The following is a 15,746-nucleotide window of genomic DNA, read 5'->3' on the forward strand; positions in this document are numbered from 1 at the left end:
ATCCTTGTCTGATTTAGTCTCTGATTTGCAGGTGGATCTGGAGCAGGAGCTAGAACACAAAGATGTCCTTTTGACTCACTGTGTGAAAAGAGAGGCAGATGAGGTAACAGCTCGGGGTCTCCCTCCCACATTTACAAGGGCAAAGAGGGAGATTGTGTCTCTGACTCAGGGCTGAACCAAGGCCACAGGTTGGTTTGTTAGGAGGCTATTTGGTGCGGGGGTTATGAATGCAGATTCCAGGATAAGAAAATGGTTCAGATTCTAGCTTTACCACTTTTGACCATTGTGTGACCTTAATTTACTGAGCTTTGGAGCCTTAGAAATGAGGCTCATTTGGAAAGTGGAAGTAATTGTGACTCTCTCTGTCATTATGAAGAACACCTAAAATAATCCAGGTAAATAATTAAACACAGTCCTGGTAGATCCACCCGGCACAGAATGAAGCTCAAGAAATGTTAGTCATTTTTCTTATTTTTTAATTACTGAAGGAAAGACAGGAAGTTCTAGAGCAACATTCTCAGGCCCTCCGGTGGCCAGGCAGACCTGGGTGGGGATGGGGCCCCCAGAGTAAGGTTTCCATTTTCTTCATTCTATATTCCACAATGCCTACCAAGTGTCAAGTACTGGGGATACAGTCAAGTACTGGGGATACAGTAGTGAACAAAAGGGATAAAATCTCTGCGCTCACAAGGCTTACATTCTAATATAGAGAGATGCGAAACAAATACGTAATTTTATACTATGTCAGGACGTGGTAAATGTAAAGAAGGAAAATAAGACAGGACATCTTGGTTTGGAATTCTCTCATAACAAGCATCATTTCTTCTTGCTGCCACAGGTGACCAACTACAACAGTCACGACTCTCAAAGCAATGGTTTTCTCCCTCCAGTGGCAGGAAAAGGAGCTGTTTCAGTCATTCACAGAGGGGTAGGTTCTCAGGACTCAGTACCACCTGCCACCTCCAGCTAAAAGTGGAAGGGTACCTTAGCCATCGCCCGTGGACTAGACCTTTGATATCCCAGTGCCCTAATTCTTGCAGCTAGTGGGTGTGGAAAGATGTAAGGCACTTGTTATCCAAAATTAAGAATTAGTAGGCAAACAGTAGGCCCGCTTCTGTGGAGTCAAGTTTCCTAACTTCACATCTCCTCTCTCAAAAATAAAAGATCTGTCTTGGAAACCTCTCCCCTGTGTCTTCCTAAGCCCAGGGGTTGGGATGTGGTTCATAACATGGTGCGGCCCCATGCCAACAGCACCTCACTTTGCCCACAGACCAGCGACCTGCAGCTTGTTCGTGATGCCCTCCGCAGCCTGCGCAACAGCTTCAGTGGCCATGACCCTCAGCACCACACCATCGACAGCTTGGAGCAGGGCATCTCTAGCCTCATGGAGCGCCTGCATGTCATGGAGACACAGAAGAAACAAGAACGGAGGGTAATCCTCTTTCTGTGGTGTTTCTCCTAGGCAAGCTTCCCAAAAAGCTTGGTTCGATCAATTTTAATTTAGATGAGTGCTGTGCTAAAAGATGAGACCCTGCTGAAGGTTACAGTTGCTTTTCTCTTTGGTTTTCCTCCTGGCAGAACTAACTCTCCATCATGGTGTGACAATCCAGGGAGAGAGTTCATGATAACTCTTGCTCCTAGCAACTGTATAACTAAGGAACTGTTGTTCTTGACCCCCTAGGTCTCTCTTTACTGCTCATTTCCCTTCCCCTACCCCTGCGAATGAGCTTGGCAATGGATGAGGAAGTACATGGGAAAATGCATAGGAAACCAGAAAGCCTTTTATAAATGTGCGTTATTATTGTTAGGATAAGTACGTCCAATTTTATATACTTATACAATTGGTAGAAATGAGTATATTTTAGGTACACTTTTATGATTTAATTTCTTGGTTAAGTTCTCTCATTTATCATAATTCTTGTGATTTTTGTGTGGCTCCCCAGGTTCGGGGCAAGTCACCCAGAACTCAAGCAGGTGGTGAATACTGGGAATCCTGGCCCCTTAATTCAAGTAAGTACTCATTACATTAGATAAAAAGTTTAGTATTTTTCATGCTACTAATATTTAGAAGATAGAATTTTTCTTGTAGTATCTCACTTTTATAATATGTTGTTTCTGTAGCAATAATAGAATCAAGTTATTTCTAGGACTGTGAAGACACAGAGCATCATCATCACCTCCATCACCCCAAGTACCACTTAGCCACCTGCAGGATGCTTATGACTTCAAGAGGCTAAAATATCTTTGGAAAATCTGTGCTCAAAACATTTACACTGAACAAAGCAAAATATAAAACAACAAGCACACACACAAATCATCCTACAGTCCCAAATAGCACAGAAAATTTCCAGTTCTTCCTAGAGGCAAAAAGCTGTTTCTTTGGGGATTTTCTTTGAAACTTTGAGTGCTTTCAGTTTAAGCCCTGCAAAATAGTTGCGCCATCTAGTGGCCATGGCTAGGAAGTATGTTTTAACCAGCTCTGTGCCCACTCATCTACATTTTTTTCCATATTCTTTCCAACATGTTGGAAATCTACCCTGCTTGGTAATTCCTATTTTGCTTTGTATCTTACCTTTTGGTTTAATAATTTTCACATTTTCTTATCTTTTATAATTTACCCATGTTTAATCTAAAAATACCTAAATAATTTACAAAAGACAAATAGTAAAAAGCTAACTGTAACCAATTTTGTATGTTACATATACAATTTAAAACAAAACATTAAAAACAAAACCTAAAGTAAAACACTTAAAATGTTTACACAAATATGAAAAGTAGAATTTTTTTGTCAAGTAAGTAAAATAGCATTCTCAAGCGTCCAGATATATTTTCTTCTTGAATAAGGGATTACACTGGGAACGAAACAAAGTTTCTTAGTACAAAAATTAGTTTCAGTTCCTTTTTCCAGCATTGCTTTGGAACAGTGATTCATGTTTTCTTGAGAGGCTTTTTATTTTATTGTTATTCCAATACTTTCTTTAGGTTATTATAAACTGCCAATGTAGATAAGTCTAAATATTTAGAAATTATTTTTCAAAAAATTTTCCTCTTTGGAAAAACCCTTTTGTATATATGAAGCACTTAATCAAAATACTGCAAAAAGGGCCAGCCCGGTGGCTCAGGCGGTTAGAGCTCCATGCTCCTAATTCCGAAGGATGCGTGTTTGATTCCCACATGGGCCAATGGGCCATTGACCATGTTGCCAGTTCAATTCCTCGAGTCCCGCAAGGGATGGTGGGCAGAGCCCCCTGCAACTAAGATTGAACATGGCACCTTGGGCTGAGCTGCCTCCCAGATGGCTCAGTTGGTCGGAGCGCGTCCTCTCAACCACAAGGTTGCCGGTTCGACTCCCGCAAGGGATGGTGGCCTGTGCCCCCTGCAACTAGTAATGGCAACTGGACCTGGAGCTGAGCTGCGCCCTCCACAACTAAGATTGAAAGGACAACAACTTGACTTGGGGAAAAAAAAAGTCCTGGAAGTACACACTGTTCTCTAATAAAGTCCTGTTCCCCTTCTCCAATAAAATCTTTAAAAGAAAATACTACAAATAAATTCACAGCAGCCTGTAAACTAGGGTGTTAATCTAATATATGTATTCCCATATTAGTTGAAATCTCTCATCAGAAGATACAAAAACTAATGTAACTCACTAGCCATCTCACTACTGACTTTTTTCTCTTATTCTCCTACATCAAACTTCTTGAAAGAATAGTCTACACTTGCTCTTTTTTCATCCTTACTTCCCATTCATTACTCAAGCTTCTAGCTTCTAGTTGTACTTTTACTCAGTTACCCCACTTAGTGTTCTTTTTGTCAGATCAATGTTGGCTTCTTGTTGTTGAGTCAAACATATAATAAGTACATTAAATATAAATGGTCTAAACATATCAATTAAAAGATGAGAGATTTTCAAATTGGATGAAAATAAGATTTAACTATATGTTATTTATAAGAAACCCACTTTAACTATAATAACACGAGTACTAGGTTGAAAGTAAAAGGCTGGAAAAAGATACCATGGAAACACTAATCAAACGTGTTATTGATTTTATTAATACAGTAATATAATTTTAATATTATTAATATCAATTAACTATTAATAATTAATGATTAATTATTAATATTGGTGTTAATTTTATTAGTGTCAGATAAAGTATACTGCAGAACAAGGAATGTTTACAGGTATAGAAATATAATACAATGATAAAGAGGTCAATTCACCAAGAAGACATCATAATCCTGAATGTGTATGCCTAATAATAGCTTCAAAATACATGAAGTGAAAACTGATAGAAAGGTTTTGCAGTTGGAGACGTTAATACTGTTTTTGCAGTAATCAATAGTACTAGTGAAGAGAACATCAAATAAGAATATAGAAAACCCGGAAAACACTATCAATCGACTCTTTTGATTGACATTTAAAGAACATTTCACCCAATGACAGTAGAGTATATACTCTTTTCAAGTACATTTGGAACAGTGACTGAGATAGCCCCATATTTTGACCATAAAACAAAATTCAGTAAAGTTAAAAGAATTAAAATCATATAAAGTGTTCTCTGACCATTATGGAATTTAACTTGAGATCAATAAGAGAAAAATATCTGGAAATTCTCAAATATTTGGAATTGAACCGCATACTTCTAAACAACCTATGGGTCAAAGAGAAATTCATAAAGGAAATTTAAAAATACTTTGAATTGAATAAAAAAATGAAAACACAATATCAAAATTCATGGGATGCAGCAGAAGCAGTGTTTTGAGAGAAGTTCATAGCATTAAATACATTAGAAAAGAGGAAAGTTCTCAAATCAGTGACCCTCTAAATGATCTAAACTTTCACCTTACGAAATCTGAAAAGAAGAGCAAATTAAACCCACAGAAAACAGAAGGAATGAACTAATAAATATAAGAATGGAAATTGATATTAAAAGCAGAAATCGGAATAAAATCAATCAAATAAAAAACTGGTTCTTTGAAAAGTATAGTAAAATGGATAAACCAGCCTGCCCAAGAAAAAAAGAGAAAAGACACAAATTACCATTATTAAAAAGAGAGGACACCACTGTAGATCCTGTAGACATAAATGCATAATTAAGGAACAAATAACTTTATGCTCATAAATTTGACAATTTTGATGAAATGGATAAATTCCTTGAAGTCACAAACTACCAAAACTTACTCAAGAGGAATAGATAAACTGAAAAGGTTTATAGTTATTAAATAAATTGAGTTCGTAGTTTAAAATGCTCCATCCATCAAAGAAAACTCCAGGATCAGATGGGTTCACTTAAGGAAAAAATAATACCAATTCTTCACAAACTCTTCCAGAAAACAGAATAGGAAGGAACATTTCCTAACACATTTTATTTTACCCTGATTCCAAAACCAGTATCTCTAATGAACATAGATGCAGAAAAAAGAAATAAAAGGCATAGAGATTAGAAAAGAAGACAGAAAACTGCCTCTATTTGTGGATGATATGGTTGTCTATGAGGCAAATCCCAAAGAATCTATAATAAAGCTACTATAAGAAGTGAGTTTAGCAAGGTCACAGGATACAAAGTCATTATACAAAAAGTCAATTGTGCTTTTATATAGTAGCAATGAATATTTGGAAATAGAAAAATAATTTTAAGTACCATTTATAATAGGACCAAAAAACATTAAATATGTAGGTATAAACTTTACAAAATATGTGCAACGTTTCTATGTTGGAAACTTTAAAACAGATTAAATAAATCAAAGAAGATCTAAAGAAATGGGAAGATAGACCATGTTTATCGATTGGAGTACTCAACATTGTTAAGACAGTCCATTCTCCCCAAGTGATATAGCTTCAATGCAATTCCAATAAAAATCCTACCAGACTTTTTGTAGATATAAACAAGTTGATTTTAAAATTTATATGGAACAATAAAGGGACAGGAATAACCAAAAAAAAAAAAAAAAGTTGAGAAAGATGAACAAAGTAGTTGGATAACCACACTGTATGATTTCAAAACTACCTAAAAAGTTAGTGCAGTATGCATAGACACATAGATTAATGGAACAAAATAGAGAATGCATAAATAGACTCACATGTATTTGGCCAGTTGATTTTCTACAAAAGCTCTTTAATGGCAAAAAGAATGAAGGTTTGGGTCATCTAACCAGAAAAAAAAATGGCAAAAGGATAGGCTTTTCAACAAATAGTCCTGGAAAAATTCATGTAAAAACGAGTCTTGACCCATACTGCATACCATATACAAAAATTAACTCCAAATGATCATAAACCAAAACTTAAAAGCTAAAACTGATTTGTGATGCCTTTTAAAGTCATGTATTAAATTTTCATACACAAAAATGTTTGTCAGTCATTCTGTTTTGTACATGATTTTTCTAGTAATGCCGCACTGAAGTAACAATTATCATTTTATCATGATTTAGTGTTGCATAAGACTCGTTCTCCCTCATTACTCTCTTTTCCTTTTTCACTAGAAATTTTTGTGTAACCCAACTCAGTTTTCTTTACTAGTCAATTGAAACTACTCTAATGTCACCGATGACCAAACCCATCTTTATCTACTATACCTCTTTGTGGCATTTGACATCATAAATTATTCGTTCCTTGAAATTTATCCAAAATATGTACATAACATTTATATTAGTCAGCTGGGGCCACCATAACAAAATAACATAGACTGAGTGGCTTAAACAACAGGAATTTCTCACAGTTTTGGAGACTAAGTCCCAAGATCAGGACACCAGCATGGTCAGGTTCTGGTGAGGGAGAGCTCTCTTCCTGGCTTGCAAATGTCCACCTTCTTGCTGTGTCCTCACATGGTGGAGAGAGAGCTCTGATGTCTGTTCCTCTTCTTATAAAGGCACCAGTTCTGTGGGATCAGGGCTTGCTCCACTCTTATAATCTCATTGAACTTTAATCCTTCCTTAAAGGCCCTATCTATATTACAGTCACATGGGGATTTAGGGCTTCAATACATGAATTTTAGAAGGACAGAATTCAATGTATAGCAATATTATTTTCATATTTTATTATATTGTAACTGTTTTGCTCTTTCACATACACCCCCACCCCCCACTAGACTTGGAGCTTCTTAAGGGTGGGGATTGGATCTAATTTATCTTTGCAACTCTAGTACTTACATAATAGACAACCAAAAAACATTTTAAATGAATAACAACTCATTTCTGTTCCCCATCTTGGTTAATCGTACTACCATGCATCTTTTTTCCCAGATTATAACTCTCGTTTTTGTTTTTTTCCTTTTTCCCTGATGTTCAATTTTGTCCCAAGTACCAAGACTTTTATCTTCTTAAGTTTTCTCAAATCCATCCCTTCTATGGTTCTAGGACTACATTTTGCCCTGCCTCATCTTTCAAATGGTTCTAATTGCCTCTTAATGGGATTACTGGTTTCTGGAGCTCCTCCCATTCAACCCATACTTTGCTGCTAGATTGTCCTTTCTAAAATGCCAGCCTGATTATATCAGTCCCTTTTAAGTATCTCCCCAACACTGAAGACTAATATCTAAATGTCTTAGCCTGGCAGAGTCCTTTGTGATCTGGCCCCTCCCTCCCTACTTTATTATCCCTATCTTCCACAACTTCTCAACGTATTCTTTGTGCTCCAGCCTTATAAGTTAACTTGAAGTTTTATAAATATATGATCACATTTCATGCCTTTACATGTATCCTTCCCTCTTAGAATGCCCTTACTAACATCTCTATCTGATGATTTTTTTAAGTGCTTTGTTTAAGGATTCCCCAACGGTGGAGTCTTGCTGATCTTTTCCAGGTGGAATTAACCTCTCCATCTTCAGTCTTTTTGTACATTTTATACAAATCTGATTTTAGTATATTGTAATTATTTGTAATCATATATGTCATCCATACTAGACTATAAACTCTTTTGACATCAGAGACCACATGTGGTTGATTTTTATAGTCTCAAAATCTAGCACACGGTAAGGGTGCAATAATCATTTGTTGAATGAATCAATCAATCATAAAATGTAATGATAAAAGTGAATATTTTATTTTATTAAACAGCCACTATGTGTCAAGCATTGTTCTAGGTGCTGGAGTCAAAGGAGCGTCATGGCATGTAGGTTTCAGTAATTGGCATTCTTTGAAGAAAAAATCTGAAAACCAACTGTGATTCCTTTACAAAGGGAGAATGTCCCCTTGTCTTTTTTCTCCTGTATTAATTCATCCCTCACACTCTCCCTATTTTAAACCCCTTCCTAGAAATGCTTCCTGTGGCTGCCAGTTTCATTGGGATCAGTGCCTGGAATTAGTTAAGAAAATATGTGTAGATGGAATTTCAGGAGAGATTTTAATGGAAGTTTAATTATTAATTTTTGGTCCTTATGATAAACGTTTCTGATTGGTCTTTTCTCCTGGTCTCTTAAAGTCATAATCATAAGTACTCGTTAATAAAATTTTTCCATAAGTACCTACACAAAGGGTAGAGACAAGATGTGGATCAAGAGACCTGAGTTAAAAACCATGGGACCAACACATACTGATCCTTTGTAGCTAAGGGATAAGGTATGTTTTACACCTTTTAGACTGGAAGCATGAGTCCCCTTTAGAATCTGGAGTTTCTAAGATTGTTTCACTCCTGGTTCTTGTTCCTGTTCATTTCTCTTTTAATGAATTGCATGAGCATTCTCTACCACTGACCTTAAATGTTGGCAATGTCTGCAGCTCTTGCTGTGTGTTCATTCTGCCATAGCTGAAATCTTTTGACTCTTAGCAATAATGCCTGTCAGAACAGTTGCTGTTTCCCTGCTAGAAATACCTGAAATGGGTAATAAATGATGGTCCTTATGATGATGTCCGTGTCCAAAGCACCTCTTGTCTTTGTGACCCTGGTGGTGACTTCCTGTGTGTTATGCCCTGTGGACATTGTGTTGAATGAGGATGTACCGTACTGTGACTTCAGGCAACTTCCTTCTCCTGGGACATTTTGAATAATTGGAAATGAGGGGTGGTTGGGAGAAAGTTGAATGTTCTGAACACAAAGTCTCTCTCTGATTGCAGAGTTGCCTCATTCACAGAGCTCTCCAACTGTCAGCGCCTGCACTAAAGTGCTCTATTTTACTGACCGGTCACTTACTCCCTTCATGGTCAATATACCAAAGAGGTGAGATTCTAGGATCATTATTTCTCTTTTAAAAAAGGACAGGAAGGCAGAATCATTAGTTACTGCCTATCGAACCAGCTGAGTAGTTGAGAAGTATGGTGTAGCGAGAAGAGCAGAGGAGAGAGATTCTAGATCTAGCTTTATCAGTGGCATTACAAGGGAATTAACAAGTCAAGATTTGTTGCTAAGCACAGACACAATAATAATCCTTCCAAACCTGCTAAGCAAATATGCTCCAAGTCAGGAAAAACAGTTTTTTTCAGTGCTCAAAAGAGCTCTTGCTGATCGGCCTTGGATTGCAGTGTAGCACTCCGGGGCGATTGCTGATTGATCTTTGTTATTATTTGATGACTGGAACTAATCTATTGAATTCATGTTTAAAAACGTTCAAACCCTCAGCTAATATACTCCATTCTAAGGTAAATGACTTTAAAATAAAGATTTTTAAACCGCGGAACCAAGTACTGAGAAAGGTGATAGGATTTCCCTTTCCTAGGCAGTATGCTCACTCGGTCTAGGTTAGAGGTGAGCTTTCTGAAGCTAGAAGGATAAAGATGGTGATACTTGATTTAATTCAACCAGTCTACAGAGTGGAATATTGTTGCAAAAAAGGAAATCAAGAGAACTTAGACATGACATATTGATAGTTCAACAAATTAGATTTCAGAGGCCTTATATCTTATTTACAGAGAAAAACAGAGAAAAGTGATATGGCTGCTGCTTAAGCACTAAATCTATTTTAAATCCTCATATCACCCCATATGCAATGTCATTTTCAATCCCTAATGGTGACTGGTTCCCTCACCTCTGCTGTTTTAGAATTATCTGAGTGATCAGGGATAGTGACCTAACAAGGCCATGCTATTTCTGCCTCAAGAGACTTTGGCAAGGACCTGGGTTTAAAGCCAACACCTTATGTTTCCAGCCTATTGGTAAACAGTCTATTTTGTTGCAGGTTGGGGGAGGTGACACTTAAGGATTTTAAAGCAGCTATTGACCGGGAAGGGAATCACCGCTATCACTTCAAAGCACTGGATCCGGAGTTTGGCACTGTCAAAGAGGAGGTACAGAATCCCTGAGGAGTCTGGGTGGTATTATTGGTTGCTCCTGAATCCCAAAGCCCCCTACTCACAGACTAGTACCTAGAAATACCTGAGTTCCCTAACCAGGTCAGAGGAATTTCCCAGAGCCTCAGACCAGTCTGATTACTGTGGACTGAGAAGGTCAGGGCATGGCCCAAGAAGTTGATAGCTTCTTTAGACAAGGACTTAATCATTTTGACCAAACTTGGATAGAATTTTTTGTTTAAAAAGGAAAAGGTTTTCTTAGGAAAAATAAAGGACCAAAGCTTGAACGAAGCTTGGCTTTGGGGTTACTTTTCTATCCGTAGCCAAATCTTAGAAAACTTTCTGCTTCCTATGTAGAGCAAAATAAACAAACAGGTACTAATATATGGAACTGTATATTGTGGTGGTAGTTTCTCAGATAACAAAAATGCTGAACTTCTGGAAAGTCATCTGTGCTTATTCTTAACTCCTGAACTATTTTCTTAGCCTACGCTTCTCTTTATAAGCCATTTGTCAAAAATTGGCTCTTTTTTTTGGAAGAGAGTTCTGGGTTATGTTCTGGTGTAGAATTAACCCCTGGTCATTTGCAGAAGATGAAAGCATTCACAGACTCAAAAGGAATAGAAGTTAGAAAATTTATTTAAGAAGACAGGTGCTTGCAGAGAGGCTGCTGGGGGACAGAATCTCCAGTGGACAACTGCAGCTAACTTTAGGTTAGCTTTTTCTTATATAGGGGAGGGGGAGTCAGTCAGGCAGATTTGAGGGCTGACATCCTGACATATGTTTCCTGGGGTCTAATCTGTTTGAAGATAATGTTATCTTGGACTCTGGACTTGGGCTGGGGCTTTCTGTGTCACCAGTAAAAACTACAAGGGAGTTGCAAATTGGATTCCAGATGTCCGGGCACCTGAGGATTAAGAAATTGCTCTTTTCCTGACTCGTCAGGTTACAGTGTATTGCAAGTGCCCTCATTGTGGTTATAGAAGGAAAAGAGTTGGGAAAGCCAGTCTTTTATTTTGTAAAAATTTCCTCACTGAAACTTTTAATAACCCTGTGTTATTAGTGGCTTAGTAAATGAATGAATGAAGAGAACTGAATGCAAACATGTTAAGACTGGTCTTTTGAACCCTTTATAAAGCCCGGGACAAAAATTTTCCCCTTTCTTATTTTTTTTAATGCTTAAATTACTGCTTTTTCCTGAGAAGCCCACAGTGCTCTATGGTTAGTAATTTATTAATTCATATAAATTTCTATGAGCAAAGATTGGTAGGGATGCTTTTACCATTTTATAGATGTGGAACTAAGAATATTTGTTGTTATTATTATTATTATTATTATTATTATTATTATTTTATGGCTTATAACTTTAGGGACAAAAACCAAAGGGACATAGACTCTAACCCAAACTTTCCTCTACACTTTCTTATTCTTTAGTTTGAGGTCTTATTTTTATTAGCAGCAGTTGTTTAATGAGACTCTATCTTACTGTTATTTTTTCATTGTGGCTTTTTTTCTTTCTCTAGGTTTTCCACGATGATGATGCCATCCCTGGATGGGAAGGGAAGATTGTAGCCTGGGTGGAAGAAGACCATGGAGAGAATTAATGCTGAGTGTTAGATTGGGACTTGTGGAACTTGGCACTCCCTGGCAGCTTCACTCAGGAAAGAGGACTAAAACTAGAATACACTAAGAAGTTTCTAGTTTGTGCTGCCAAAACAGAAGCTTCTCCAACTGTGACAGCCACAGGCCAGTCCTGTCTCGGTGCCTGGCATACGTGGTACTAAAATCCCTGTCCAAATGTTGACCATGGGTTCATCTGGAGTTCCTTGTCCATGGGAACGCAGTGTTTTATTCTACTCTGAGGACAACAAACCGAAGGCCTTAACCAATAGGAATGGATGATCTTGCTCTTGTAGGGGCATGGCTGCTATTATTTGGACCTGGGGATTGGAGGCATCACTCCTGTGTGTTACACTATTATTTTAATTGGCCTCAATGGTTGCAGCAATCAGAGTCCCAGCATTTGTACTCACAGACAAGGCAAAGGTACCAGCTTTTTTGCTTCTTTGCAGCTATGACAAACCAAGAATAACTCATGGGGTGGTACCAAAGATGAAAGCCACTCTTCAGGAATCTTTTGGACTGGACATGGATGGTGCTGAATTGTTCATTGGATGGAAAAAGGGCTGCCCGTATTGTGCTATGCTATGCTAAAACCATAATTAAGTAAGACCTTGGGCCGCCTCTTGTGTCTTAACTGGTTCTGCAACTTGTCCTTTAGCCCACAGAGGGCATATTTTATGTACTGCTAGTTCTTTCTGGGGACTCTTCAACTTTAGAGCCATTATTTTTTTTCCTTCCAACTGATGAACTTTATATTTGAAAGGAAGAAGGAGTGAAAGTCTCCTTAAAAATCCAGGCGGGTATGGAAAGGTGCTGCTACCCATATCTTCTAGACTTTCTTTCTCTCATGACTTTCTTTAGCTCATGGCATCTCCTTGGCAGTCAAAAGGAGACCGAGCATTAATTTTCGTATTTGTGATTTATGAAGTACTGAGCATGAGTTACTTGTCTGCCTCTCTTTGTTTAAAGACCAGAGTTAATTTCTATTATATATTTAGTCTAGGCTGATCCTTTAGGGCACAATAGAAACCATGGGGCATGGAGCATGAGTTATAAATGGCAAGGTTGATTCTGGGTGAAAAAACCTAGAATCCTTCCTCGTGTGCCACATTGTCAACTGTAGAAACTAAAAGAAAATAGTTAGATTTCTAGAGATTACTTAATAACTTGGGTTTTCTCATTCATTCACCAAACATGATCAACCAATTGGCCATTTTACATACAGAGAGAGAGAGAGAGATGTTTTGCCCCCCAAAAACAGTCTGCCTGCCTGTACCAACAATGTACACTGCCAACCGGAAGAGGAAGACGGATCAGTTCTGGGTTCTTGACCTGTCTCTAGCTCATCTTCCCTTTTCAGCCATTTCAACAGACTACTCGAGCTCTGAGATAACATTTTGTTGTTTTATATAAATGTGTCTTTTTAAAATTGTTCATGTTTGGAGAATTCTTTTGTACTCATTAGCTTTTTTGTCTGAGAACCATGTCTATTTTTATAACTTGAGTGTGAGTTCTGTATATTCTCACATTCTGTATACTGTATCCATTTTCTAGAGAACCCAGTAGCTTTTATACAGGCTATTTTCTTCTTATCAGCCCTTGTGGTTTCAGAGTAAGCTTTATTTTATTACAAGCATACTAATGATAACTAAGTCCTGTTCCAATTCTACCTGCCATTTTAATTGTGGAGGTAATTTTACATAATCTATTTGATTGCTCCTCTAGCAGGCAGAAGGAGCTCAAAAGACACCTGATGTCTTTCATTTAAGTTTACCTGGTCTCCTATTGAAAAATGATTTCTCATAAGAAATGACTGCGAAAGTTTGGGAAAGTCATTCTAAAGCAAGAATAATTCATTATGAAAGCAAACAGAAGAAAACATTATATTCTCAGTTTCTTTTTCCCAGGAAGTCTGGAGAAAAAGTCCACGTTCTCTGTTGCATGAATTTTAATGTTTTACTATAAGACAGCATGAGGGTTAACAGGCCAAAATTCGTTATAGTATTTCCATTACAATTTATCTTGAATGTCTGTATCTTAATTCAGTTTCTACTTGTCAGTTCTCTTTCAGTAAACATTCTTAGCATTATGTAGAATTTACCTTTTCAGAGAAAATTAAATCAGAGGAAGTCTTCTACCTTATTTGTCTTTTATCTCTATGTCCTTTGGAAAAGGAGCTGCATGGCCTTAATGCCTCCATAGAAAGCTGAAGTTGAGTTCAGGGGAGAAAGAAAATGAGATAATTTTCCCCCTTTAGCTTATTAATCTCATATGCCACAGGTAATAACTAAACACCATTACAGGATGTCACCCCAATAATTCTTGTGTAAAATGTGTTGCTAATCCTCATTCCAGTTTCTAAAGACAGAGGAACCTTTTGAGGAGGAGTGTGCATTGATTCATTCTGGCTTGGACAGTCTCCTCTTCGATATACTGTGGCTGCACTCTAGGATGCCTCTTGACTTATTCCGAGTATTGTCCCTAGAGGCATTTTTGTGGGATAGTCCATCCTGTTACTGCTAACGTTCTATTTCTTTGAGAATACTAAGGAACTAGAATGTTTCGAGTTCTAAACTAATCTGTAAAACCCTGTTAGATTTTTTAAAAAGACCCTCTTGTTAAAAACTAGTTTAGTAGAAAGTTCAATTCCTTAAAGTCTTCATTTAAAAACAAGACTGTTTTCACTCAGTTCCCTAAATTAGCTGGAATTGGAACACTTTACAATTTATAATTTATACCTAAAGAATTTAGGTTCAACTTACTTGAAAATGGCAATCCTACTTACTGACCAACTTTTCAGCTCTGTTTGACCAGGATGGTTGTAAATTAGGGAAAATATCTTTATGTTCTACTTCCAATCCAAGAGGACTCTGATTACTTAAAAGCATTTAGGTCATAATTATAATAGTTTTCATTGTTTTCCATAAAGTAAGTGTTACAATTGCACACTCCTTCTATTGTCTGAATTTATGTAAGAGGTATAGCTTGCTTAAAATATATATGTAAAGTTATATTTTCTTAGAAACATGGATGTTTGCAACAATTGCTTTCAAAGAGATTATTACTGTGTATTCTCCGTTTTACAATGTTTTCATGAAGACTGTGTTATACCAGAGGCTTCTGAATATCAAAGTAATAACCAGTTTTAATTGCCTGTATATACCAGATTTGTGAACTAATTAAAAAAATTGAATAAAATGGAGTTTGCAAACTAAATACTATTAATCATTTTCACTTGCATTTATCAACTGAAATTAATCAATAAAGCAATTTACATTTAGTGAAAGTAAATTTCCTCAAGTGATCTCCTTGGTAGCATGTTTACTCATTACTTGGGGAGTGGAGATAAGGACTACTTTATTGCTACAGATATTTTACTGTTGGTATTTCTAATGTAAGCACAACATAGGTTATTATTATCAAAGAGAATTCATTGATTTGGCATTTCTTTTGAAATTATGTATAAACGTGCAAACAAATAAGAACACAAGAGAGTAAACCTTAGAGTTTTGAACCTTCCTTTTCCTTAAATTCCTTCATCCAGTCTGTTTAGAGATATTCAGGCCTATTCTCTAAGAACTGATTTGACAAACCTAATTCCTAGCCTACCTCTGGGGTCAACTTACCCCCCACCCTGGATTGTTTGACCTATACCCTCCTATGATTCAACTACAACTGTCAAAAGCATATTCAAAATGCAAACTTGCTATGTACAGAAAAACGGAAAACAAGGTTTAAGCAGGCCTCCCTAAGTAAGTGAACAGAAAACTGAAGATTATCTCCTACAAAAGCTAACTTGCAACACTTGGTCCATTTATTAAATTCAAATGCAGTGGAAGTATTATTTTAGCCAATTCAAAATTGTTACATTTTAATAGTAATTTACAAAGTTATAGTATAGCCCT

General features: G+C 37.0%; 1 protein-coding gene across 3 annotated transcripts in view; it reads left to right on the top strand.

The window, feature by feature from the left end:
* Positions 1-15,129, top strand: part of DIXDC1 (DIX domain containing 1) — a gene marked incomplete at its 3' end in the record, with an annotated part of 74,066 nt that extends 58,937 nt beyond the window's left edge. For all 3 annotated transcript variants that reach the window (XM_081061631.1, XM_081061630.1, XM_081061632.1), the window contains 7 exons: positions 32-103; positions 839-928; positions 1,271-1,432; positions 1,944-2,010; positions 9,049-9,151; positions 10,107-10,215; positions 11,742-15,129. In XM_081061631.1, the coding sequence (XP_080917757.1) occupies positions 32-103; positions 839-928; positions 1,271-1,432; positions 1,944-2,010; positions 9,049-9,151; positions 10,107-10,215; positions 11,742-11,822 (684 nt within the window). The remainder of the gene's footprint in view (positions 1-31; positions 104-838; positions 929-1,270; positions 1,433-1,943; positions 2,011-9,048; positions 9,152-10,106; positions 10,216-11,741) is intronic.
* Between the last annotated feature and the right edge of the window lie 617 nt (positions 15,130-15,746).

The sequence above is a fragment of the Rhinolophus hipposideros genome (genome assembly GCF_964194185.1).
Source record: "Rhinolophus hipposideros genome assembly, chromosome: 10".
Lineage (NCBI taxonomy): Eukaryota > Metazoa > Chordata > Mammalia > Chiroptera > Rhinolophidae > Rhinolophus > Rhinolophus hipposideros.